The 26767-nt window shown below is 43.0% G+C and overlaps 1 protein-coding gene across 3 annotated transcripts in view; it reads right to left on the bottom strand.

Annotated features, from left to right (window-relative positions):
* The window catches only part of AMBRA1 (autophagy and beclin 1 regulator 1), a 209955-nt gene that overhangs the window by 39870 nt on the left and 143318 nt on the right, over positions 1-26767 (bottom strand). For all 3 annotated transcript variants that reach the window (XM_074997585.1, XM_074997584.1, XM_074997586.1), the window contains exons 12-14: positions 18394-18504; positions 11023-11211; positions 10419-10573 (exon numbers count right to left, since the gene is read on the bottom strand). In XM_074997585.1, the coding sequence (XP_074853686.1) occupies positions 10419-10573; positions 11023-11211; positions 18394-18504 (455 nt within the window). The remainder of the gene's footprint in view (positions 1-10418; positions 10574-11022; positions 11212-18393; positions 18505-26767) is intronic.

Below are 26767 nucleotides of genomic sequence, written 5' to 3' on the forward strand. Positions count from 1 at the left end.
AAGATCATCCACCCACACACAAGACGACAAAGGACCCTTTCACATGCACAGGTGCCCTGGCCCAGAGGGCACTAGGGAAGCTACATTCTCCCCTAAACAAGGACAAAAATCCTGTTTCTTTCTGTCTCACTGCAACACAGTCTTCTGAACAGTTAATGAAACACTTCAACTAGACAAGCATACCAGATGGAAAATTCACCAAGGAGGATCCAACACCAACCTGCTGGGAAAGGTGGTTTCCCAGCTCCATACTTGCAGAGGTACAAAATTTGTAAGATCAGTGCAGTCAGTATTCACTCTTCTCCATTTCAGCCAAAGGACTATGGGACCAGATTCACTTTTCCCCACATAGTCCAGACTTTGCAGGGGTGAGAACTTCATTTAAGTCAGGCAACAGTTTCACCTATGCAATGACATTTCCATTGATAGTCATTTATCATCACATTCAAGTCCACCCTAGCCTAACTAGCAGAGACTAACTGGGTTATTGACTCATCACTCCGTGACCAGGGATACTCCTAAGCTCAGACACCTCATTATCTCAGTACATTGCCCACTGTCCACTCCATGTCACTTGCCATCAAACCAGTGTAGTGCTATGAAATCCTGAAGAACTTGATTCCAGTGCTGGGAAATTTCAGGGGAATGCAAGCCTTGGAAGCTGCTGAAAAAATTCTTAAGAGCATGTCTCCGAGGCCTTGAACCCAATTGGTGATGCAAAAGTAACAGTTTCCTTTTCAGCTGGAATATGCTGACCCAGAAAAGGAGTCACTCATTGCAACTGCCTCTTCATCAAGTAAGAAATGCACTTCCAGAAACCACTTTTACTGTGGGCAGGTCACTGAATCTCAGGGATGTGTGCAAGACTCTGAACCCAGTGGTCCAGAGGAAAAGGGGGTGGGACCAGATCCAGGAATGTTGAAAGGGAAAGTGATTTTCTTTAGACACATTCTAGCAGGGTCTAGCAAGGTTCTTACTGGACATGAGCGGGGTCAAAAGGAGGATAACACACATGACTATTTCCATTTTAGATCACTGCATGTGAAGGGTGTGGAGAGAGAGCCGAGTCATTTCTTATTCTACTTCCACATTTTCAGATGTCTCACAAAGATTACCTTCCAAGCAGCCACTTGTATCTCGGGTGCAGGTTGGAGGAGGGTATTTATTTCTTCTGCATGAACACAGTTTGTTCACAAAAAACAGGCACACCTCATCACCCCACAGACTAACCAAGGAACAACTCTGCAGGGCAGTCTATCCAGGACATAAGGCTTTGAGAAAGAGAGACGTATAAAGTCAGTGGAAATTGAGGGCTAACGTCCAGAAAAGCTCTGCATGTGTTATGCACAAAGACGACTAAGGCTGCCAAACCCTTCTGCTGCTCAACCTCCATGCCAGCAGTGCTGGAGCATCAGCACTGTGACACTGGTCACACCCGATGACTGGGTATTAAATGAAATATTTATTTATGTCAGGAAGCCAGGAGGGGCTTTCATGATGATCAGCAGCCTCAAGGAACCTTTCCTAATGATCCCTTCCAAGTTATCAAGCTGCTGTACATGGGTGGACTTGAGAGCGCTTAGGGCACAACGCACACACAGAGAACTATGGTGCTAATTTGTTCTCTCTCCAGGGAATGGGGACTTTTAATTTTTCCCTCAAACAGCCTCTCTCTGCAAAGTGTTACATAGCCACCTAGTGCTGCTCCTCTACCTGCCCTATCCTAGGGTACTGACTGCTACTCCACAATGTTGTTTAAATTCCCCCTTCCCTCTGTATTTAAGGGGGCTGCCAATGAGACAAGCTGGAAAGGAAGCTCCCATGCCTGGGATACTGCTACACACAAAGGCAGCAGCAGACGGCCCACCAGCCTGTACTACACTTTCCAACAGACACTGCTGCTGCAGGTGCCAATGCCCCAGTCCCAACAGCCTCATATCACAAGCACAGCTCATGTCCCATGTCCATAGCGAAAGCATCTGACCAACTATTTCCCAGCTCTGAAGGGAAGGAAGGAAAGAGGAGGGAAATCCTTGTGCCCTCAGCAGGGTGGGGGACACGTTCCACTTCCCAGAGGCAGGCAGGCACAGGGGGAAGACAACCATGGTTTGAAATTGGAGAAGAGGAGAAAGCAGCCATAGGCTGTGCTGAAGACACAGGCAGCCAGCAAAGCTCAGCAGGAGTTCTTCCTTTTTAAATTTAATAGAGGAGCATTTCTGTTCTTGCTGAGGCGCTTCTCTTTTGTGAGATGCTGATAAATCTCAGGCCATTACCTTACTTAGCCCATGCAGCAAATGGGGTTGCTAGATCTGTCTTGCTAAGAGGGAATGGATGAATAAAAATGCAGAGCTGCTAACTTGTTTACACAGGGAAAAAACCAAAAACTTGACATCTGTAATGCTCTGATTTTGGAGAGGAGGAGGGGAGAAGCAGCTGGAATGGGACAGGAGGATTTCACAGGCACTAGGCTACAATTACACATTCTTACTAGTAGCTTTAAACAGATGCAGACTCCCATCCAAGACTGCATGTTTTAGAGCAAGGAAGCATGAAAACCTGTGGTGTCCAAAGTGTGCCGCAGCAGGATCTTAGCTCTTTCACTGCGAACGCCACAGAGAAAATATGAACTGTGTATAGCCAATGCAATCTGCTCCTGCATTATTCATTTCAGCAGGGTGTTGACTTGGACACCTAAAGGTGACCAGCTCAGTGTCAACATTAACTTTCATTTTAGCAGAATCATTCCTCTGATGTACTTATCCTGAATCCCAAACTGCTGCCCATGCTTCCACAGATGCTGAAAGCCCAATGTGTTCTTCACAAATTGCCAGCACCTGAAACTTTGGCACCATCTTCTATGGGTGCAGTTAGGAAGTTAAGACAAAAAACCAGAAATTGTATGCCCATCATAAAGCCAACAGCTTAGAGTAAGTCTGGTCTTCCCGTGCTGATTGTCATTCATATTTCTTCAGACCACAAACTCCTATTTTTAAAAGCAGATGTATTGAAGAAAATTAACAAGGACTGAATCTTAGAAAAGCATTAATAATCTCAGGCAAAAATGGCACCTTTTGTTCAGCAAAGTAGCGTACTTTGAGCAAAGTGCCTCATTACTTTTTTAATTTCCTGCTAGTTTCTCCTGAAGGCCATAAAAAGGGCAAAGAAACCCAAAGCCTCAAAAACCAGAGGGTACTGTCCAGTGCTAAATCTGAATTCAAGAACAGAGGAAGCAACTAAGAGAAACAAGCAAACAGGCACTGTCCTTCAGAGAAGAAGCGGATCAAAAGGACAGAAGCAGCAAGCATATTGAAAAATGGGCTGTCAGCGTCATAAGAGAAGACAGATAAGTGCGTGTCAGTGTGGATGTGAATTTTGTACAAACAAGACTGTGCCCTAAGCTACTGCTGATCTCTAGTAAATTACTTTGACATCTGCTAATGCTGCATCAACTTAGCAAAATTATAGCCATTTTTATGGCAAAAAACTGATGAGCCTCTATTAATTTTTAGCCTTAATTCAAGCAGTGAACCAAAAACTATGCCTTTGAGTTGCTTGTTAAATGTCATGCTGAGAGAATGAAAGCAAAATTTACAGTATCAAAGTTACAAGGAGAAAAGCAAAGAATTCACAGACAGCTGCCACTCTACGCTGCTCTCAGCCGGTTGGGCCTCAGTGGAACAATAAATGAGATCAAGTGTCAGTAATATGCTGAGTAAACAGCTACATGTGCCCTCACATGGATCAGAAGCTGCTGTCAGCCAGCTGCCTAAAAGTTTGAAATGAATAGGCAACTAGAGAAAACAGTTGGCTTAAACTTACCTAAGTATAAGAGGAAGTGATCTGAAAAAACCTTTAAAAATCATGACCATGCCCTCAACAGTCAGACTGATGCAAATCTTGAAGTCACACTCCATTCAGCTTTACGCTTCGGTAAGCAAATATATTTCTCTACTCTGACAAGATGACTGCACCCAGCTCTTCAAACTAGACCATAATGAAGCTTGCCTTTATTACTTCAAGGCTAGGATACCACAATGCTTCCTATTTGAGAACCAGGTGTGGATTATGTCCACTACAGGGTGCAAGAGTTCATCATGACCTCAGCAGAACACCCAGACTAGATCATATCACTCTCATAGTCTGCATGCCCTGTGCTGGTACCTTATTCCATATCAGATCCAATTTAAGATACTGGTCCTCAGGTTGCAATACCATTTCTGGCTTTTGTACAGGTATGGGCCACAGTGAACAGGACAAAAATATTTATAGCACTTGGTACTGAAAATGCCTCTCAGTTCTTACAGTGTGCCAGCCTTACAGCCATTGACAGTGAAGCCCTTTGGTAATCTACAAAACAATAAAGAATGGGCAGCAGCAATGCAAGTTTCCTGCAATGCCCCACCGCACTGCAAACATCTCAGCCCACAGCTGAGATTTTTCAGTTATGTGGTAACTCCACTCCCGATTCCACAGAAAGGCTATTGTGAGGGAAAAAAGTAGTAGCATGTGATCATTTTATTAAAGACCATCATAATGCATAGGCACAAAAGAGCTGAGATAAAGTTATACAGGAAACATTAATTCTGGTATTTCTGATCTTTAGATGCTTTGACTTTGCAACATGAACGTTTATTTAATTTAGTTTTAAAACCAATATTTTAAGTTGTTTACACACATACAAAATTGATGATAAAAATTTAATTCAGTGGAACCATATTGACCCGTGACAGCAGACATGAGGAGGGTTGAGATCTTCAGATCCACCATATAGTCCTCTACCGTTTGAGCTAATGGAGTCACCTGAGAACAGCTAAAGGCTGTTATTGTTCATGTGGACCAGCAACTAATGACTAGAGGGATGGCAAGTAAGTTTCACAGTTATTTGCTTGATAGTAAAGATATGCAGAGGCTCTAGAATAATGGGTTCAATTCCAGACTCTGCAAGAGAGAGCACCTTCTGGTGATTACAGGCCTTTCTACGTTTAGCACCTCCAGGCTCTTAACTCTCCACGCCCTGTCTTGCACAGCCACCCACCAACATTCCCCACACCTCTGAATTCAAATACATCCACTTCCTCCTCCTCTTCCAAGTTGCATAGACATCAACAACAGGAACACAGGGAGCTTCCCTGCTCTCAGGTCCTACACTTGGTGCCTCAGCAGCTGCTGGCAGTCACAAGGAGCAATTGCTTGGAAAGATTTTCTCAGCCATTACAGTGCCAGGATGGATCATGCATAGCTGAGCCTAGTCCCATGAAGCTTCAGCTGCCGAACTAATGAATCTTTAAGTATCTGCAAACTACAATTTTTCAGGGGCTTATAACTTGGCTAGAACTTCTCAATGAAAAAAAAAATTTTAAGAATGTTTTTAAAATTCCATTCTTGAAAACGGAAGAATCATTTTGGCTGGGGCAACCTCCCCTGCAAAAATACCTTTTCTAATGTAAAACTGAGTCTGAGCGCAGTATGCCCAGAGGGTTGTATTAAATCTGAGTCTGAAAAAGAAATGTGCCCGAGTGAAGACTTCCATCCCAATTGTCAAGCAGGTAAAATTTCTTGGGCATGCGATGGAAAGAATCAGATAGATCATAAAAACCCAGTCCTGTGTTCACACACAGCTCTTTCACACCTTCTGCTTAACTTCATGCCTCAGCTATTTTCTAGGCTCATGCTCTTTACCACTGCACCTGTGTCAATTGTCTTCAAACCTGAACGGCACAACTCCACTCAACCTCTCCCAAACGTTAAACCTGGGCTCACTGTAAACAGAAATATGGATGTGGCAAGGTCATCTACACAGGCTGCCCGTTAAAGCAATTCAAGACTGTGGCATTTTTATAGGGGACACATTACTGCTTGTTTCCATAAGCTATGCTGGCTGCCAGTTGGCTTTCAGATGCAATTTAAAATGTTGGCTTTAGCTTATGAATCCCTAGTGACTTGGATCCCAATAATGTTAGTCTCCTCTCCTCTTACCTGATCCTGTGGCTGTTGAGATCATTTGAGGCAACAGAACTAACATACCTAGCTTAATTGTGAGAGAAATGAAGCCTTGGAACTTCTGTGTTAACTGGGAGGGGGCAGAACTGTGGAATTCTATTCCTGTTAACTTGCCAAAGCTGGGATCTAATGACCTTCAGGTCATGCTGCAAGGGTTATTTGTTCTCCCAGGCTTTTCCAGTATTGGGGTGGAGAGCATCTGCACAGAGTAATGGGAGATCTTTCTGAGGGATTCAATAGAATTTGGAGGTTTTTTTTTCCTTGGATGTTGGCCTCAAGAGTTTTTCTAATTTTACGGTATTTTAACATGCACTCGGCCCATTAGTTTACAGAGCACGGCTGTGACTTTTAAGCAGAATGAAAGTAAATGTTAAATGGTATTTCTTTTGTCACAAAACTGTATCAGCACACTTGGCAATATGGATGATTACTTATTCTTTATCTGTAATGTACCTGTTTTAAATTATAAAGCAAAGAACACAAGCTTTAATGGATGCTTATTTTAAAAAAAAAAAAACTTTTTTATTACACATATGACAAGCTGCTGACAATCTTTTACCCAACTAAATATGAATACAGCAGCCACCAGTCAACACCAAGTGCACTAGGACTATTATAAAACATTTTAATTCAGGCTGTGATTTTATTTTACAAGTGCTCATAAGCCTCTACAAAGCAATAGAACAGCCTTATTGCAAATCTCAAGGATAACTTGTAAAAATGAGTCATCAATTTGTAAGACTAGAGGAGATAAATATTTAAAAATAAACTGCAATTTTATTGTGCATCCCATTTATTTTGTGGAACTTGGACTGATTACAAAGAAAGTGCACGACAGAAAACAAACGAAGCACAGCTCAACTTCAGTGCAGCATTTGGCATCCTGCTGTACGAAATCTTGCTTGCAAAATTTATTCAAAGTGATCTGGACATGGATACTGTCACATGGATTGAAAATTGACTGAAAGACTAAAGGACTGAGATCAACAGACAAGGTCAGGAAGGAGGGATTGTGTGCAACCACAGAATGGGATTAGGTTCTGCTACATTAAATATCTTTGTTAGCCGTCTGGAAAATGAAAAAATAGAACAGATTATTAGTGAAATTAGCAGATTCTGTTAAACTGAAAGGAGCAACACACACAAATGCTGGGGAAAACACACGCAGAAAATACCATGAAATTCAACTTGTAGAAATATAGCTAATCCATCTGGGGAAAATAATCCAAAACAGAGATATTCAGCTGGAGGAAAAGAACTAGGGAGCAGTAATGCTGAGACAGAACAGCAAATAGGATAGGACTTTGCAACGCAATAAAGTGGAAAAAAGAAAAACAGCCACCCAGAGCTGCATCAATTTTGTCTTGCATTCACTAAATCCAACATTCCGGAGAGAAGAGGAAATACTACTTTTGTATGAGCCTAGCAAGACCACACCTAGCACATCATATATGTTGATACATGTAAATATCAGAAAATATACAGACACTGTGGCAAGAATTCAGAACAGTAAGAAAAGTATAAGACTTGGAGGATTAAGTTACAAGGAAAAATTAAGCGAACAACAACTTATTGCTTTACTAAGCAATGACTAAGAGCAGAAAAAATAAGTATCTACAAGCATTTGAGGGGTATAAACACCATTGAGGGAGAAAACATGTTTAGAACTATCTCAAAGGGATACAAATAAGCAAAATGGAATTAAAAAAGAAAAAAAACAGACTATTAGGCAATATTTCTCAATAGTCTGAATTAGCTGGCTGTAGAACAGTTTCCCACAGAAAGGCATGAAGCCCCATCTATTAAGATTCTACAGTTAACCTAAAAGAATAGGCCTGGGGATGGGGGGGGCGGGGGGAAACAAAAAACAAACAAACAACCACAACAATCCTGGCCTGACTACTTGTGGAAATGGATGGGATGTGAACTAAGAATTATTCCACCTTCAATTTTTATTCTGTGGTACAGGAGGACACTGGGAAGCCTGGGTAGGCCAGAGGGATTGTCAAACAGCTGGAGATTGAAAATTTAACATATTACTATCAGTGAGAACTCCATATGGGACAAAGCCTTGAATACCGCTGTTGCTTTCCCTATCCTGGCTAAGATATCCTTGTCTGTTCCTCTGTCTCTGCCCATAATATTCCCCAAGTAGATGAACTGCTCCACATCTTCCAGCTCATCTCCTCCCCGTGTGATGGTGGTGTTGTTGGACTGGTTGATACACACTTGCCTTGTTAATGCTCAGTCCAGTCATGGAGGCAGTTTTGTCTAGCATTTGTCTAGCACCTCTTCTTCCATGCATTTATGTTGATGTGAAAAAAGGGCGACACTGTCAGCAAAATCAATGTCCTCTAGCTGTTTGAGAAGTGTCCACTGAATGGCGTTGATGGCCATCTGTTGTCCTGCTCAAAATCCAATCTAGTGTGATCAAGAACAGGAAAGGTGACAACAGTCACCCATGTCACACTCCTGAGAATATGCTGAAGGATTTTCTCCATCCCGTATGGAATTCACAAATAATATCTGTCAAGACAAATCTGTGGATCTTCAACACAAATGTGAAGTGTATGCTCTTGTATGGATGCGAGACTTGGCATCCTAAAAAGTCTTCAAATCTCAAGCTATAGACATTCATAAGCAGATGCATCAGGTACATCCTTCGCATCAAATGGCAAGACTTTGTCACAAATGAGGAGCTTTGGAACAGAGCAGGGCAAGACCCAAATGATGTTCAATTCAAGAGAAGAAAGTGGGGATGGCTAGGCCACACTCTCAGAAAACCATCATCCAGCATAGTATGAAAAGCTCTCCAATGGAGCCCACAAAGAAAAGACAAAAACCTCAGATAACGTGGAGAACATCTAAAGAGATTGATGGACAACAACTGGGGTACTCCTGGAGTCAGCTAGAAGTTTTGTCTCATGACAAAGTGAAGCAGAGGAGACTTGTAGATGACCTACGTGCCACTCGGAGTACAAGGGTTTAAGTCAGTCACCGGTGAGAAGCGATACTGTTGCTTCTCACATCCATATTCAGGCTTCCACTAAAACTGACTATGCAATAATCTGGGCTTGGATGTGTGTCTGCATCATGAGCAGTTTGGTGACTGATTACCAAGTTATGAAGCAAAGCCAAGCAATTTATCACAATATAAAAAGGTAGAATATCTTGTCTGCATTCTTACAGAGAGAAATTTCAGAGCAACTCTCAAACTCGGAGAAAGCACTGCCAAAACTAGAGATCACATTCAGGAGGAAAACGCTGTGGCTTTATTACATCAGTCCTGGAACTGCTGGTATGGAAAACTATTCTACTGTGTCAAGCTATCACCATTCAAAATGAAAAGGTTTAAAACTTTAGCTAGTCAGATATACACCCTAATCCATACTGCTTTGTAGGCCATAGCTCAACACTTGGGACACCTATTGGGTAATTATGGATTAAATAAAATAAAATAAAACAAACATTCATCAACCTTAGCCATATTTCAGTAAAGATACAGTCCAAAGTTCCTGTGGTAATGGAAAATGACATGACACTCTCCAAGTGTCTGAGAATTAACTCCAGTAGTCTATCCAGATTTAAACATTGATTATTACATCATTTCACCTCTTTAGCATTCCTTCTCCAGTTTCAACACGGTTTTCAACCTCATTCAAATATCATGTGGCACTGCTACTGAACAACTGCCATGTTTTACAATAAAATTGGCTGCACTTCACTGGTGGTTGACAGGATCACTGTACATTTTGGTAAGTTTGCCCCTTGCTTTGAGAAAACATCAGACTTATTCGACTGACAGCGATTCTCCCAAATGCACAACCCCTACCCCCACCTTTAAAATAATCTGTTAAACTAGAAAGGAAACATTTGCTCAGAGAGCAGCTACAAGAATGCACTTATTTGATATAAAACCTTGCATTGCTATAGTAAGCACCATCCTTAGCCTTCAGACAAGATACTAAACTGAACTCTTGCCCTTCCCTAATCACTGGTGGCTGCTCTCCAGTTAGAAGTTAAGCACTTTTCAGAGTTGACAAATAATCCCACTACCTCAGCAGAGATACTCCTTCAACTCCTTAGCAAAACCAGTTCTAACACCACAGGCTGGGCACAAATTATTTATAACCTCAGAATGCTCATATTTGGGATGCTCCAAGTATGGGGCACATCACAAAAAAAAACCTGCCGTGTGGCTGCCAGGCTTCAAGCTGCAGAAAACCTTCACAATTTGTTTCCATTTAGGCCCTGATATTATGCACCATTAATGTGGTATACAAGTGCCTAGTAGATTTTTACCATCCAATAGGACAGGAACCTCAGCCTCAAAAGCCAGGAACACAGCACTGAACCACACAGCCAGCTAAACAAGACATCAGCACAGAGATAAAGCACAGCAGGAGCACTTTACTCACCCTCATGGATGTTTCTCCACCATGTGGCTGCTGCAGCCTGAAGACCTGAGCCACCATGTGTTCTGTGGAAGGGTGCAGCAGAATGCGCCTGGAAGCTAGTCCTACCATCACATACCTGCCCATTGGAGACAGGCTCACGGAAATGGCGTTAGGGCCTGGGGATAGAACACAACAGGTCATGTTTCCTCGCAGGGATTTCAGAACCATTGACTATTGTCTTCATTAACTCTCTGCTCCCTCATCTGCCTCATAATCCACTATGTAATGAGCTCCTGCTGCAATGCCAACTGAACTAGGAGAGCCCTACTAATGTCAGTTGCAACTCTGCAAGAAGACTCTGCACAGTGGTGTCCTCCTATTAGCAACTGCAAGTTCAGTATGTAGTGTGACCTCTTCTCAGCAGTGCCCTCAGTGCCCTCATCACCAGCCAGGACTTCACCATAGGGATGCCGTATCACACTGCCTGGTCAGAACATCAGTGATCTTTCCTACAACAGTAACATGCTCCTTCATTGTCATCTTCTGAGCTGGGCGTTTCAATGTCAAGAGTCTGCTGCTGAGTAACGTTTCCGAGACCTCTCCCATCCCCATGATGAATTCTTACCAAATCTTTTTGTGTACAGCATCTCGCCCAGATTGTGGGGTGCCAGAGAATACACAGCCAGTATGCCTTCATCAGGAAAGCCCCGCTGACTGCTGGGAATGAAGGCTGCCAGGAGCTGCCCATCTGCAGAGATATCGCAGCTAGCATCATTGTAAATCTTGCAGTTCTGAACAAGCACATTCACAGAGGCTGCAAAGGAAAGAAAGAGAGAAAGGTTAAAGAGGTTGGAGGACGGAGAAACAGACTCATTCCTAGTGCTAGAGATATGGATTTTCCACACAAAAGGGCTATAGATTTTTGGCCTCTTTAAAAAGGTCCTGAAGTACTTACAGCCCTATTGGGCTATAATCTATTACAAAATAGAGACCAGATATTTTGAGGAACCTGAGCCCGGGGAAAAAATCCATTCACCTCTTACTCTTCAGACTTAAGCAGAGAACCAAGGATAGATTACATGCTATCAAACCATCTTCTTCATCCTGAAGCCACTCCTTGCTAAAGAGTGCACTGCTTAGAACAGAAGTTTCCAGATTGTGAACCTTTGAACACATGAGATACACAGAGAGGTAGCTATTCATACACTCTGTGTTTCCATCTCCTAAAAAGGCATTAAATATTTTCTTGCCTTTAGCTACTATCCTGTTATGTTCTTATGTTAGCAGCTGCGATAGCTGTCACATTGACTTTTGTGTTCATGAATGGAAGAGGAGTAGGGGACCCAGACAGTGGATTCTAATCAGAGATGTGAGAATCTGCCTGTTAATCTGTAGTGTATGCTGAACATTTAAGAATCTTTGTTTTAGGGTAACTCGAAGACAAATGGCAAACCAGGAGCCAAGACATCTTACAAAAGCTCAGAGTTCGGCAGCAATACTGGCAGAAATATATGACTAATCTCTACTTTCCATTTGCTGCCTCAATTGACAAAGTGCACAGAGGCTTCTCCATAATCTTTTCAGACATCACAGTCTGCAGGAGGCCTCAATATATTTGGCTACAATTACACACCAGTGCACCAAATGCTTCCTCAGCTGGACAGCCAAAGGAATTTAGTCAGAAGAAATCTGCTGGGTACACACAGTTGGTAATTATGAAAGGCTTAAACTCAAATCAAGCCCATTTTCTCTATTCCCAATGTACTTGTGCTAAAGGCTTGTCCTGCCCAATTTCAAATTTCACTCCTGCTATCTCACCCCAAAACGCAAACATAATTACAAGCATTAATAATAAATTAATTCCATTCCCCACAAAAATACTCTTTTTGTATTTAAATGGCTAAATCATTTTACTCAACCTTGGATGACAATAAGTATGGTGAGTTTAGTTTAACAAAGAGAAGACAATCCCAATCTGTATTGGGTAACAGGGTCTTCAATCTACCGGAGAAGATATAACATGACCCAATGGCTAAAGATGAATCTATACAAATTTAGACTGGAAATAATGGTGTAAATTTTCAACAATGAGAATCATTAACTTTTTAAACAATTTACCACGGGGATGGTGGATTTTTCAACACTGACAATACTGAAATCAAGACTGGATATTATTTTTCAAAGAGCTATGCTTTAGGAATTATTTTGGGGAAGTTCTATGGCTGGTGTTTATACAGGTTGAACCTCTCTAATCCCGAACTCTCTTGTGCAGCAGACTCCATAATCCAGCATGAATTTTACACAGCCGGACAACCACTTACAGGTGTGGCAGGTTTCCCGTGGTCCCATAGAGTTTGTTTACAGCCACCAGTCCTGGTTCTCAGTGTTCTGTGCAATTATTTAGCTGTAATTTACCCCTAAATGATTTCTAAGAGCCCCGTAAGCAGTGGAAGTGTTGGTAACATGCTAGAAAATACTGACCACCCATCATCCAGGATGCATTGTGAAGCACTCCAGCAGCGGTTTAAAGAGCTAAGGCCCCAAGCATTGCTACCACAGGAATGTTGGTGGCTGGGAGCGCCAGGATCTTTTCAACTGTTGGGCCCTGAGGCACCTGCTCCTTCCCTGCCACCCTGTCATGAGGCCTGCAGATGATTCTAGGGGAAAGTTTGTTGTTTCAGTAAAAATCATCATGACAAGGCTGCCCTTTCATCTCCTGTTTTCCTTCACATAGTTAATGCAGCCACTGTGCTGACGGAACAGATCAAAAGAGACATCAGAGAACAAATTAAGCTGTTGTGCCAACTTGGGAGTGCATTTACACCTACAGCACAATTATGCTCAGCCCCAAATGCCAGCAAGACGAACATTCTGTTTGCTACAAGAAACTCATGAACTTACACTAGCCACCCCCAGTGCTCACCTTCCTCATGGTCTGTACATTGCTACTCACAGGGTTTATTTGTTATTTTTATGCTGCATCCTGGCATGGGAGGGGGCTTACAAATCAGTGGGAATTGACTGTCTCCATTTTGAGACGTGGCCAATGTTATGCAGAAGAATAAATGTCTGGCTTGTGACTAAAAAAGGTAGAACAAGACCACTTTGCCCCAGGCCATTAGAAATAAAAATACTGAACATTCAGCAACATAAGACAGACTATATGGTTAGGGTGATAAGCAAGAGACTTAGGCTAAAGTTTCACCTACTTTATAAATCTGGACAAGGGTATTCAAAATTTTCTAATCCATTTGCTGTATATCACTAACTTGTTACTGAGAAAAAACAAGGAACACTCATTGAAAGTAAACACCACAAATGGACAGAGTTGGCTCTGCTTCACCCATCAAACCAGCTTCCCAGTCCACTGTTGACATAGTTAACGATAATTAAGGATACTACTTAGTCACAAAGATAACTGATTGTGTGATGTTAACAGACCTACATAACTTCTTCAGTTTCAGCACACACCACAGCAAATGTAGTTGGGAATGGTGTTGTCAGTGGCAGGGGCTACAGTTCTCTTCCCCTGCAGCTGCCAGGGCTGTCCACCTCATCCATCTGCCCCAAGGCCAAAGCTATTCTGTCCCCTCCCAAAGGGTATAGCTAATCGCAGCTGGGGCTGGAGCTGTCCCCCCATCACAGAGCTAGAGCTACCACCTCCTGCTCTCTCAGTGATCAGAGCTGTTGCCCCCAACCTCCATCCATAGCAGCAACAGCCAATGCTGTCCTCCTCTGCCCCACAAGTCATAGCTGGGGCTGAGGCTGTCAGTTTCCCAAAGCAGTCAGCCCTTCTCTCTTAGCTATTTTTAGTAAAAGCCATGGATATGGCGTAGGATTCCATGAATTTCTGTGTATTGGTCATGACATGTCCATGACTTTTGCTAAAAATAATCATAATAAAATCTGAACCTTAATAACCACAGTGCTGCCACGGAGAAAACAATGAGTAATGTTCGTTTTGGAGTCATTAACAACCAAGGCAGGTGGAGAAAGAAAAGAAGAAATAAAGCTTACTAGCATGATGGAAAAAGAGACAAATGAATATGGAAAGAAATAGGATTTTATAATATTTACTCCAGCTGTTAACAGGGTCTCTACCTCTGTAGTATTAAAAGCTACATAAAACTCTCATACTCTCTCACTCTCCCGCTCCAGGCTCAGGTTTCAGAAAGCCCTGCTACTAAGATGAATTCTAAATCACATCAACTGAGCATTTGGCTTGATTCTCTGACAGGTGCATCTGACACACAGCTAAGGTCACAAAGTAACTAATCAACAAGGCCTATGTCCTCAGCCAGCTCAATGAAAGACACACCCTCATTTCAAACTCGTCTTTCCCTTGTTAAAGCTCTGTTTTCAGATGGCCTTCTTTGGATGGGAAGTGCCTCCTAACGATAATCTCAAATTTTGGATGTCCCATGTCAGTCCGACACCATTTTCACTTTCTAGGTGTTATTTAGACACATCCACATATTCCTACAAATAGAGAAGGTCTACCTCAAACAGAAGGTTCTCAGTGAAGGGAACTGATAAGTGAAGAAATAAACAGAGCCACATATGAAGATGACTCACGTTCTCATGGATGCAGTTTCTCAGCCTAAGCCGGTCCAAAAGAACTTCTTTTCCCTGGCATCCTCCGAGATGCTTTAAGCTTCACAGCATCATACCAAGGGTGTCATCCTTAAGTGTTAAGACAGCTGCCTATGCATTGTGGATAGCTGGATGAAGAATATTTTATCTAATCGCATTTTGTTAATGACACCTTCACGTCTCATGTGCAAGATGGTATCCCTGATACAATGCCCCCAACTCCATGACAAGTCACCAAGTTCAGTATGGCCACAAGTTAAATATTTCTAATGGTGTTAAATATATAAAAAAGTGTTTTTAATTTACAAGCAGAGGTCATGTTCAAATGCTTGCTACGTGAAAAGATCATGAGTACGAAAGATTAAGTACCACTGCTCTACAGCTCCTGATATTCTCTGAAGGTGTCCCATTCAAATACTACCAAGATCACAGTTCAACACAATTACGCTATAGGCCATTCCATGACAGGTAGATCTGATCCTCCTTATTCCACTTCAGATACTGAAAGAAGAAAAAAGCCATGTCTCCCCTCAGTAAAGGTGTCAGCAAACCAGCCTGATTTTTGGTGTTGTTTTTTTAAACTGATACTTTTCATACAGTAGCAGCTGAAACAAGGTGTGGTGCCATTCTTACTTTTGCACTTCTTATCTAGAGCTTATGGTACTGGGATGCACTAGAAATATTGAAACAGCAACAGAAGAGTCAGGCCTATCTACATAAAGGCCCCCCTGTTCAACTAAACTGACTTGGGTTATGTCTACACTACCACTTCTGATGGCAAAACTCTTGCTGCTCTGGGGTATATAAACACACTGCATGTGTGACATAAGTCACACCAACTTAAGTGCCAGTGTGGATGTTCTATGCTGGGGGGAGAGCTTCTGCTGACATAGCTACCGCTGCTTGTTGGGAGTGGTTTAATTACATTAATGGGAGAACTCTCTCTCATTGACAGAGTGGCTACACAAGAGATCTTACAGAAGTGGAGCTGCATCAGTACAGCTGTTCTAATATCAGTTCTTTAGTGCAGACACAGCCTTAGTGAAAATCAGTGTAAATCTGTTTGTAGACATTTTATGTGGGCTTAAAATTGGTTTTTTGGTTAGCTTAATCCTGCGAAAGCCCAAAACTATTTTTAACTGAACCAAGCCACTCCACTGAAATAAAATTAACTGCACATAAGCATTCATCTGTTCCACTAAAATCAATTGAAAAAAAAAACACACTGCCGACAAAAATGGCGCAGGATTACCTATAGCCAAAAGGTGAGTTAAATAGACCAAAACCCTGTGTGGAACTGCTTACTTCAATTTCCTCCCATGTTGCTTTAGTTTCGATCAGGAATTTTACAGGAACAAATTACCTCAATACAGAGGGCTTCAAGAGACAAAAGTATATCCCACAGAAGTATGGTTTGCAAATTGATTTTGGTTAAATTGGTGCAACTTGTGTGATTAATCAAGGCTTTGCAAAGAAGTGAAAGTGAGGGGAAAGGAACTGCACCATGATCAGACCAGCGTTCAGGAACAGACAATCATATCTCAGGAGTTACTGGATTGCAAGGTTGTTCTCCTTCCTCTGTGCCCCAGCTTTAGGGCTCAGGTTTCCAGTGCAGTTCTGGAGTAATTCTGGCCACTGAACAAAGAGCAGGGCTCTGCAGACCACAGGCTGCACACCATTGCTGGAAGATATCAGAAGTGTCAGAGTTAGGTTCAGCAAGTGAGGAGAGGGCTGGAAAGGGAGAACATTTTAAAATTTAAAAAAATGAAGGTAAGCAGGCCCAAAGTCCAGTTCTGGCCAGGCACAGAGTGGGGAGCCGGATGGGCACCATGCAGATTTGCAGCAGGAACCAAGGCTTCAGACAGACCGAGGAGCATGATGATAACAGAAGACAGAAATATTATACTAATTATAAATGATCCAGGAATGGAAGTGTCCTAGCAGGGGAGAAGGAGGAGTTTGAAATATTTATGCCTCAAGAAGCAGATGGTTCTGCCTTTCTATGGGATTCCATAAATTATAAACAAACACCTAGTGCAAAAATTTAACTGCAGCCTGCTCAGGGCAACCAGATGAGCCCAGAAGAGCTATTAGCAGCTGAAACACTTCTCAAATGCATTAACAGCATGTGGAGAAGACTAAAGGATTTTAAGTCAGCAGCAAATCTCCTTCTCTATGGCTGCATCTTTATTCTTGCGCCAAGGTGTCTGACTATGGAGGGCATACTCCTTTTGGTCAACAAGGCAGAAACCTGGCCTTGGGCAAAGGTCAGCTCCTCAGGTTAAGAAACCTGATTAGTATTACAAATTAGCCCAATCCTGCACATCTGGCACAGTGGTCATGATGTCTGAGAAGAGACTATGTGCTACCACCCCAGAGATGCAATGCCCCTTAGACAAACAAGATTCCATTTAATTACCTGTTTCCATGCAACATTAAGATGCAACTTGTAGAAAGGAGCCTCTCAGGTCCAGCAAGGGTGTAACCCTTGAAACATCATTCTTTGGTTTTCTAGGGCATAGGCCAGAGACAGAGAGAAAAGGAAGCAGGGCAACTCCCTCTCCAAGCCCACCAGCACTCTTATCCCCATATACGTATTAGCTGCCTTTATTCCTGTGATAGACACCGCATACTGATTTGTGAAAGAAGAGGACTCTCTGAAACAGAGTCCATACCCCTCCAAGCAACACAATCACTTAAGACAGCAGTCTGTTGCATAGAAATACATTACAACAGAACTCCTCAATGAACGGTCTGTAGTCTGGTGCCATCCCCTAATGCCACCCTGGCATGGTTTGGGACGGCAGCAACTGGTCCCTGGTATCAAAAAAGTTGAGAAACCACTGCTTTACCACTCAGTTTTTTTATGGATCAGGAGGGAGGCTAGGGGGCTTGGAGGGGTGGAAATCCAATCATGTTTTCCTTCACCTCCAGCCAGAAAGCTAGATGTGGATCCCTTCAAGAGCCCAAACGTCATAAATCTCAAGAGTCACAGGAAACTTCAGTTACAGGCACGTATTAGCATGGCATGCAAGAGTCCAAATACTCACCTTAAACTCTAACCCAGGTGGGTGCTGCCAGCATACCACTCTGCCAGCCCTTCCACTCCACAAAGATCTCCCACGCTCATGAGAATGTTCAGATATTTGAGGAGACACCACAGAAACGGATCATATAAAGAACCATAGATGCAGTCAACAAGGTGTATGTGGGCTAAACAGAGCCGTAAGAGCACGCTATCCAATTCCAACAACTCTGATAATTATTTAATAGTTCCAGTTGAACTGACAATCACATTGGGAAATCCAGAATGCTTTGATTGCACCTAGAAATTTTGGGTGTAAGTGTGAATGAGTAACTGGGGGGATATGCAAGGAGGCAAAGAGTTCTCTTGTCAGCTTACCATTGCTGATTTCAGGCAGGTCAAACTTAGTGAAGTCCCACCACTGAAGCCGGTAAGTAGTATTGGCAATGTTGCTGGCCACAGCTGACTGTCCATCTCCAATCACAGCTCCTGGGGAAGGAGGAAACCATTAGCAACTGGACTTCTTTGCTTTCCCTAACAGATGATTGATCAGAAAAATCACAGAGCAGGAGAAGAATCAATAGAAACATTTTCAGTGGCCAATCAAACAAAGCCTCTGGACTCCCAAAATACAGTAACACAGCAACAAGTCACACACCTTTGAGCACAAGAAATGGAAGGGAAAAGCCCACAACATGCTTACACAACATTTTGGGGAAGGAAGATGATTACAAGAAAACATTTACCCAAACAAAAAGGGGGGTTCCTTTATTCCGCACATTCTCTCATTTATTCATTCCAGATTCATCTTATTTTATTGACACCACCACAAGCAGCACGTCATTCACTCTCATATTTCTGTGCAATTTGAAAGGCAGGCAAATGTATGCTATGAAACAAAAAGCCAGTCTTGAAAATGGCTCTTATCTGAACCGATCTGTTCCTCTATGAACAGCTGCCTATGTGGAGCATAAACCTACTTTATCTTGCACCCCTGGAGGAGAATATTTGCATATTATATCTGCTTCCTAATATTAACGGAATAATCTGGTGACAAATCAAGGGGCCAAACGTTTGTGCTGATACCTGCGGTGTCATTCGTGCAATGGAAAGATCACAGAATTTAGGAAGAAAGAGAGTATGCTCCAAGCAATCACAGAATGATGACCACATATGATCCCTTTGTATTAATCCGTGTCTTTACCTACCTTTTACCTTTCCTAATAATTTCATGTGCTGTGTTGATCTCAGGTAAGCGTAACCTTTTGTGGGAAGAGAATCTCTCTCAAAAGCACAATATAAAGTTATGGTGCTATATAAATAGCACAGTGCTAATTATGCTAAAAGGCAGGTGAACTTGATGACTAGGCTGGGCAGAATTCAGTTTTATATAATTTTCATGGATAATTTTTATTCATGAGCTTTTTCAGATTTTTATTAGTTTAACTTTTCACAGCTGACTGAAATGGGGGAGGGGAAGTATAAAATCAAACGTCAAAATATACAAAGTGAATATCCTTCAGTCAAACTAATAAGTTCTCAAACAGCATTTTTCTTACTCTGCTCTGTAAACTTAGATCATCATGAATGGAAGCATTTTTTTCATCACGTGTGTCTATGTGGCGACATGGATGTTTATCAACACCTATATATTTCAGAGTAGGTCTGTCTGTCAGTGCTACATTTGTTCAAGAACTCCTCAAACTGTAAGAGGTACAACAACTAAATTTGGCATGCAGCTTCCTCGTACCCTAACAAACCAAGATGAGGGGTTGGTTGTGCCTGGAAAATGGGAAGTGCTGGGAAGGGGCTGTTTTCCACAACATGGAAAGGGAGGGGGAGACAAGAGGGATGCGATACTGAGAGTGGCCACTGGGGGGAAGCTGCAGCACAGAGGCCAGCAGAACTGGGGCTCCAGCACCTTGCCTGCCACAAAGACTGAGCCTGATCCCTCCACCCCTGTGGAGAGCTTACAGGCCACAGAGGGGGCTGCTGGAGTGGAGGCAGCCCCCAGACAGCCCACAGGAGGCTGGGGCAGACCCCTTATTTCAATAGCCTACAGATCATGGGAGGTGGGAAGGTCAGTTGAAGGGAAAGGCAGCCCCCAGAGCCTGGTTCCCCCTGACAGCCTGTTGGCTGCATGGGACACTGGAAGCAAGGGACAGCCCCTAGAGCACCCCACCAAACAAGCTGAAAGATGGAGGGGACACTAGAGGTGGGGGAGCAGCTCCCAAAGTGTCACTGCGCCCAGACCAGTGCAGGGCTGTGGGGGTACGGAGGGCAGCCAGAGGCTGGGGTCAGCCTGCAGAGTGCTGCCGCTCCACCCCAACAGGTCGCAGGACAGAGTGGCCACTATCTCAAGCAAAGACTTCCTGGAACAGCAGCAGGCTTGGGGGCAGCTGCCGCCCCAACCAGTGCTGCCTCTCCCAGACAGGCTGCAGGCTGGGGCCAGGTCACAGAGCCCCAACCCCCATCCAACAAGCACGCAATCCCAGATCCCTTCCTCCCTCCCAGGAATGAAGCCCTAGCCCCACAGCAGGCACTGCCACTGGAGAAGCACCACCCTCACAACCACAAGTGGCACTGGTAACCACCCCTCACCTCCTACCTTCTGAGACCCCGACCTAAGTTCTGCATCTCCACCCTTTTAAATTTTTACAAACCCTCTGCTTTAAGCCATCCACCCGCTGCCCTCGTCACTCCAGCCTTCCTTTCTCTTCTTTTTGAAAAATTTTATCACTGAAAAAGCATGCACATTTTTCATTTATTTTCAAAAAGTTACCTCAGTTAAAGACCCAAACAAACAGTGGCAGGTATACCTGCTAGTTTACCAATAAAAATGCAGTCCTTCCAAGCTCATTTCTGACCGACATATGCTACTGAATCGTGGGTGCCCTTTCTGGCCCTTTAAAATGACACTCATGTATCCAGTGGCGTTATTACCTTGCTGAAGTGATACCTTGTAAAAAATCACATTTTATTGCATATGGAACAGCCTCCACACTAACAGTAACTTAGAAAACCACCTCCTATTTCCCATTTCACTCTGGCTTCTGGCTGGCAGGTAAAAGAAGCTCACTACAGCAATCTACTTTGTCTTCTTTTCTCTGTAGCTGCTTTGTTCTGGCTGTCAGACCTGCTGCCACAAAGGCACCCAGAAATTCAGATTTCTCCCTTGCTAGAGTAAAGTTCCATTCCCATGTCCAGCAAGCCCTACCACAAAGCTCAGACATTGTCCCAGATGATCAGGTGAAGAGAACGCCCTGGAAATTCGTATCTAGAAGAGATGTGGCCAGAAAAAAAATTAAGTAAGCTAGTTTGGAAACTAAGGCACCGTCCTGGCACATCAAAATGGAGTAGTTCAAAAGGGCTTCTGCTCAACTCCTGGGCAGTTACAGAAGAGAGACAGTGCCCACACAGCAACAATGTACCTGAGGGGCTGGGAATAACCAGAGATTTCATATTCTTGCATATACAGTGTCACAACCTTCAGATGCAAAGAAGCCTACGGGCTGTCGGTGCATAAGCAGGACAAGACAACAAGCCAAATATGAATGAGGGAGAGACTGCAGATCCCACACCTTCAGGGAATTTGTTTAGCTGAGCATTCTTGGCACTAATGGTTAAAAACGTTAGATTCTTACTGGCCAAGTTCTCCCAGAAAGTCTGCCCAAGCTGCTGTGGCAGTCCTATTAGATGAGATGGAATTTCCTGGACAATTTAGGTTTTGGTAGACCGATCAACTCCCCTGGTAGTTTGCTAGGCACCAGTTGGCACAATGGCATTCAAGATGAGCAGGCCAAGCTTTTCAGGTGCCTTCATTCTTCCTTCAACCCGCCCTTCTCACATCCTAGCAGAAGGCTCAGGGTGGCAAAATATAGTCTGAAAACACAGTAAGCAAAGCTGATACTCTGCCTACAAATAAAAGAGCTGAGAACAAGGACAAAGAGCAAATTCAAGAACAATCCTGCTGAACAAAAAGCAACTGCTGGTCCCTTCATATAGATAAGTCATCTTAGGCCCTGTTGTGCTTCAACTGAAAGCTTCAAAAATATGCCCAGCATGAGATTTTTGAGCCGTCAGTTTTATGTTGTGTACTCAGCTGTCACAGGTCTCAAGTGACTGACGGCCCTCCATTGTGCTCCCATTGGTCTCTCTCATCGTGGGAAGGTGGTAGGTTTAGAGGATAAAATGAAAAAAGAACAAGTTAAAAATTATTTAGAAAAATTAGATGTCTGCAAGTCACCAGGGCCTGATGAAATGCACCCTAGAATCCTTAAGGGGTTGATAGAGGAGGTTTCTGAGCCTTTAGCCATCATCTTTGAAAAGTTCTGGAAGTTGGGAGAGATTCTAGAAGACTGGAAAAGGGCAAATAGAATGCCCATCTATAAAAAGGGAAACAAGAACAACCCAGGAAACTCCAGACCAGTCAGTATAACTTCTGTGCCGGGAAAAGTAATGGAACACATAATTAAGGAATTCATATGCAATCATCTGGAAGAAAATGAGGTGATAGATAACAGCCAGCATAGATTTGTAAAGAACAAATCATGCCAGACCAATCTGATAGCTTTTCTTTTTTTTGACAGGATTACAAGTCTTGTGGATAAGGAAGAAGTGGTGGATGTGGTATACCTAGACTTGAGTACGGCATTTGACACAGTCTCGCATGATTGTCTGATCAATAAATTAAGAAAATGCAACACAGATGGAGCCACTGTAAGGCGGGTGCACAACTGGCTGGATAACCGTTCTCAGACAGGGATCTCTTCTGGGGCCAGTTCTATTCAATATCTTCATCAATGATTTAGATAGTGGCATAAAGAATACATTTATTAAGTTTGCAGATGATACCAAGCTGGGAGAGGATACAACTGCTTTGAAGGATAGGGTCAGAATTCAAAATGATCTGGACAAACTGGAGAAATGATCTGAAGTAAACAGGATGAAGTTTAATAAGGACAAATGCAAAGTACTCCACTTAGGAAGGAACAATCCGCTTCATACATATAGAATGGGAAACGACTGTCTAGGAAGGAGTACTGTGGAAAGAGATTTAGGTCTCAGTGGACCACAAGCTAAATATGAGTGTGATGCTGTTGGAAAAAAAAAAAAAAAAGCAAACGTAATTCTGGGATGCTTTAACAGGAGTGTTGAGAACAAGACATGAGAAGTAATTCTTCTGCTCTACTCAGTGCTCAATAGGCCTCAATTGGAGTATTGCGTCCAGTTCTGGGCACTGCATTTCAAGGAAGATGTGGAGAAATTGGAGAAGGTCCAGAGAAGAGCAATAAGAATGATTAAAGGTCTAGAGAACATGAGCTATGAGGGAAGACTTAAAGAACCAGGCTCATTTAGTTTAGATAAGGGAAGACTTAGAGGGGACATGATCACGGTTTTCAAGTACCTTAAAGAGGGTTACAAGGAGGAGTGAGAAAAATTGTTCTCCTTGGCCTCTGAGGATAGGACAAGGAGCAATGGGCTTAAACTGTGCCAAGCGAGATTTAGACTAGACATTAGGAAAAACTTCCTATCTGTCAGGGTTGTTAAACACTGGATTAAACTACCTAGGGAGGATGTGGAATCCTCTGGAGATATTTAAGAGCAGGTTGGATAGACACCTATCAGGAAAGGTCTAGATAGTGTTTGGTCCTGCTGAGAGGGCAGGGAACTGGACTCGATGACCTACCTGTTGAGGTCCCTTCCAGTTCTAGTATTGGAGGAGCCTTCTATGATTCTCTATCTTCCTCTTTCAGGCAGTTACAGACTGCTTGGAAAGCAGAACAGAATATTTGCAATCACTATATAAATGCCCAGGACTTTTCCTCTATAATATCCTCCCAGTGCCCAGGCTCCTCTGAAAATATGAGATTTTGCTGGATAAGGCAGATGATAAAAAAGATTCAGTATGTAAAAAATTATCCTGCATCCAGGAGTTAACATCCACCTGTAAATGCCTTTCTGGGGAAGGGAAAGGGAAACAGATTGGTTGGTTTAAAAACTCCATACTCCTAGGTTTGTTGCTTTCAAACTTGTCTTGAACATGTAACTACAGCTTCCTCTGTTGCGGCCCATGAGCAAGGAGAGAAGGAATGGAAATGGAAGTCTCTGTGTTAGAGGCACAATGATGCAACCAGCAGGGTGGGAGAAGCGATGGAAACTATCGTGATTAGTTCCAGTAACTGCCTTATAAGACTGGATCAACAGAAGGGTTTATCTTTTACAGAGCTACCACAATCAGGAAAAGAAACGCAAATACCATGCACAGTAGCTGGTCCTGTTTCAAGGTATTTGCAATTAGGCACAAGCCTTTCCTGGTTTGCGAGGACATGCCCTTTGGCTCCCAAAGAGAAAGCTAACAAGCCCCCAGTAATGCCACAAATAGTAGTCTCCCTTCCCAAATCCATGTATCACTTTGTGTAAGTAGGTTGTCATCTTCATGTATGCGCAATGTGTCTTGGGACAACCAAAATTCTTTGTTGAATTTGGGCTGCTGGTTTGATCACTAGCTTTTCTGGCCAAATTATGATCCATGCCCCATTCCCCTCACTCCACTCAGTGAATGTATGCCAAGTGGGAGGGCATTTCAGTCCATGAAGCCCTCCCTGCCTATCAGCTTGCACTCAATGACTGAGGGAAAAACCTTCTCAGTCTTTGTAACCTTGTTTGCTTTGCTAGGCCTGGCATATAGTACAGATGCTACTCCCCTTCAGTCAAATTGGTAACATGTCGGTTTGTTGGCTTTGTGATGCAGTTGTATCTATTGCTCCCAACACTAATCAACAGCAAGCCATTAGCAAACATTTCCTGAAATTCTCCTCAAGATCCTCTGGCTCTGCCTGGGGCCCTTTCCTAAAGATGATGGCATCCATCACCCCTTTGTTTTTTGTCCTGGGGGTGCCAGATTTCCTCTAAAGAAGTTTATTCCAAAAAGGGCAAAAGCTGCCCTCTGCACTTTTTACCCCCACACGCAGCCTGGCAAAAGCTAACACAATGGATGGGTTTTACAGATACAGCTATGCTAAACTAGAAAATGTCATCCATAAGCAGAGCAAAGGCACCAAACCTAGCAAAGGTCTGCTGTGCATACATGTCCACAGGTAAAAGGGTTCTGGACATGTCTCAAATGATCCAAAACAGTTCAGCCCACATTAAATGTGTATTTTGCGATTTACATACTTTCATTACATAATTACCTGCATTAACAATAATTACATAATTGAGAAGGGTAATTATTAAATTAGATCTAGTTACATGTAATCAGTGTCATTCAGTTTCGTCTCTCAAATCCAGCCAGAAATCACACACATACAAGCACCATCCTACTATAACGGCAATTAAGAGTGAGGAAGCAAATCTTGGAATTTCAGTAAAAGGGGAGGGAAAGCAGAATATACTTTTATGTGCACTCCATGCCTATGGCCCACATAGTTCTGCCCCAACAATTTTAATTGGTTTCCAATGGAAGAGCGGACTGAAAGGCCAACAATCTAGGAAACAAAAGCTGATCTCCCTTCTCTTACTATTCGCTAGAATTTCTGTGCAACAAAAAGCATCTGGGACTTGCTCTCACTATTGGCTTTGCCAAACTAGGTACTAATAGGTGGCTTTGCTAGAAGCTGGAAACGAGCAATACGGGATGGATGATGATTAGCTATTCTGTTCATTCCCTCTCGGGCACCTGGCATGAACCACTGTTGGAAGGTGGACCTTGGGCCTGACGCAACATAGTTCTTTTTATGTTCTCAACCCAGCAAGTTGCTTTTGTCTCACGTCCTGGAGCAGCTTGGGGACACAGAAGGTACAGCTATATGGGGATTAAAAACATGAGGCTAGCAAGGTCAGCTGACTCATACAGCTTGGGCTCTACATTATAAAACCACAGTGTAAATGTCCGGGCTTGGGTTCTGGCTGGAGCTGAAGCTCTGGGGCCCCGTTAAGGGACAGGGTCCCAGAAATTGGGCTCACAGCTCAGCCATCTACTCAGTAATTTTTAGACCTGCAGCCTCAGTCAGCAGACATTAACCAGATGTAGCTGTGTCATGGGTCCTTTCTTCCCTTGTGTAGACGTACCCTGAGACTACTTCAGCTTTCTGCGTATATTCCAAGGCCAAAAGGCCCCACTGTAATTATCTAGTTGGTGTAATACATATGAGAAAATTTCCCCAAAATAATTCTTAAAACACAGCTTTAAGCAAACAACCACTCCATTTTAAACTGCCCATGAACCTTGGTAAATTGTTCCAGTGGTTAATTAAACTTACTGTTGAAATGTACATATTCTTTCCAGCGCAAATATGCGTGCCTTCAATTTCTAGCTACTGGATCACGTTATAATTTTCACTGCCACATTAAAGAACCCATTATCCCATATTTGTTTCCCATGTAGATACTCTTAAAATAAAAAACCCACCTTGTCCTTCTCTTTATTAAGCTAAATAGATTGAGCTCCTTGAGTCTATTCTATAAGACAGGTTTTCTAATCCTTTAATCCTTCTCATGGTTTTCTTCTGAACCTTGTCTAATTAATCAACATAATTCCTGAATTCTGGACACCAGAACTGGACACATCATTCCAGCAGTGCTCATATCAGTACCAAATGCAGAGATACAATAGTGCTATCTTCCCTCAGGCTGTGTTTAGATTGCAGGGTTCTGTCAGGAGACCAGCGGTCTCCCCACAGAAATCTGCTGCATCAGGATCCTTCTGCTGACATCCCAGTCTTCCTCGTTCCACGAGGAAGAAGCAATG

The sequence above is a fragment of the Carettochelys insculpta genome, chromosome 6 (genome assembly GCF_033958435.1).
Source record: "Carettochelys insculpta isolate YL-2023 chromosome 6, ASM3395843v1, whole genome shotgun sequence".
In the NCBI taxonomy this organism is placed as follows: domain Eukaryota; kingdom Metazoa; phylum Chordata; order Testudines; family Carettochelyidae; genus Carettochelys; species Carettochelys insculpta.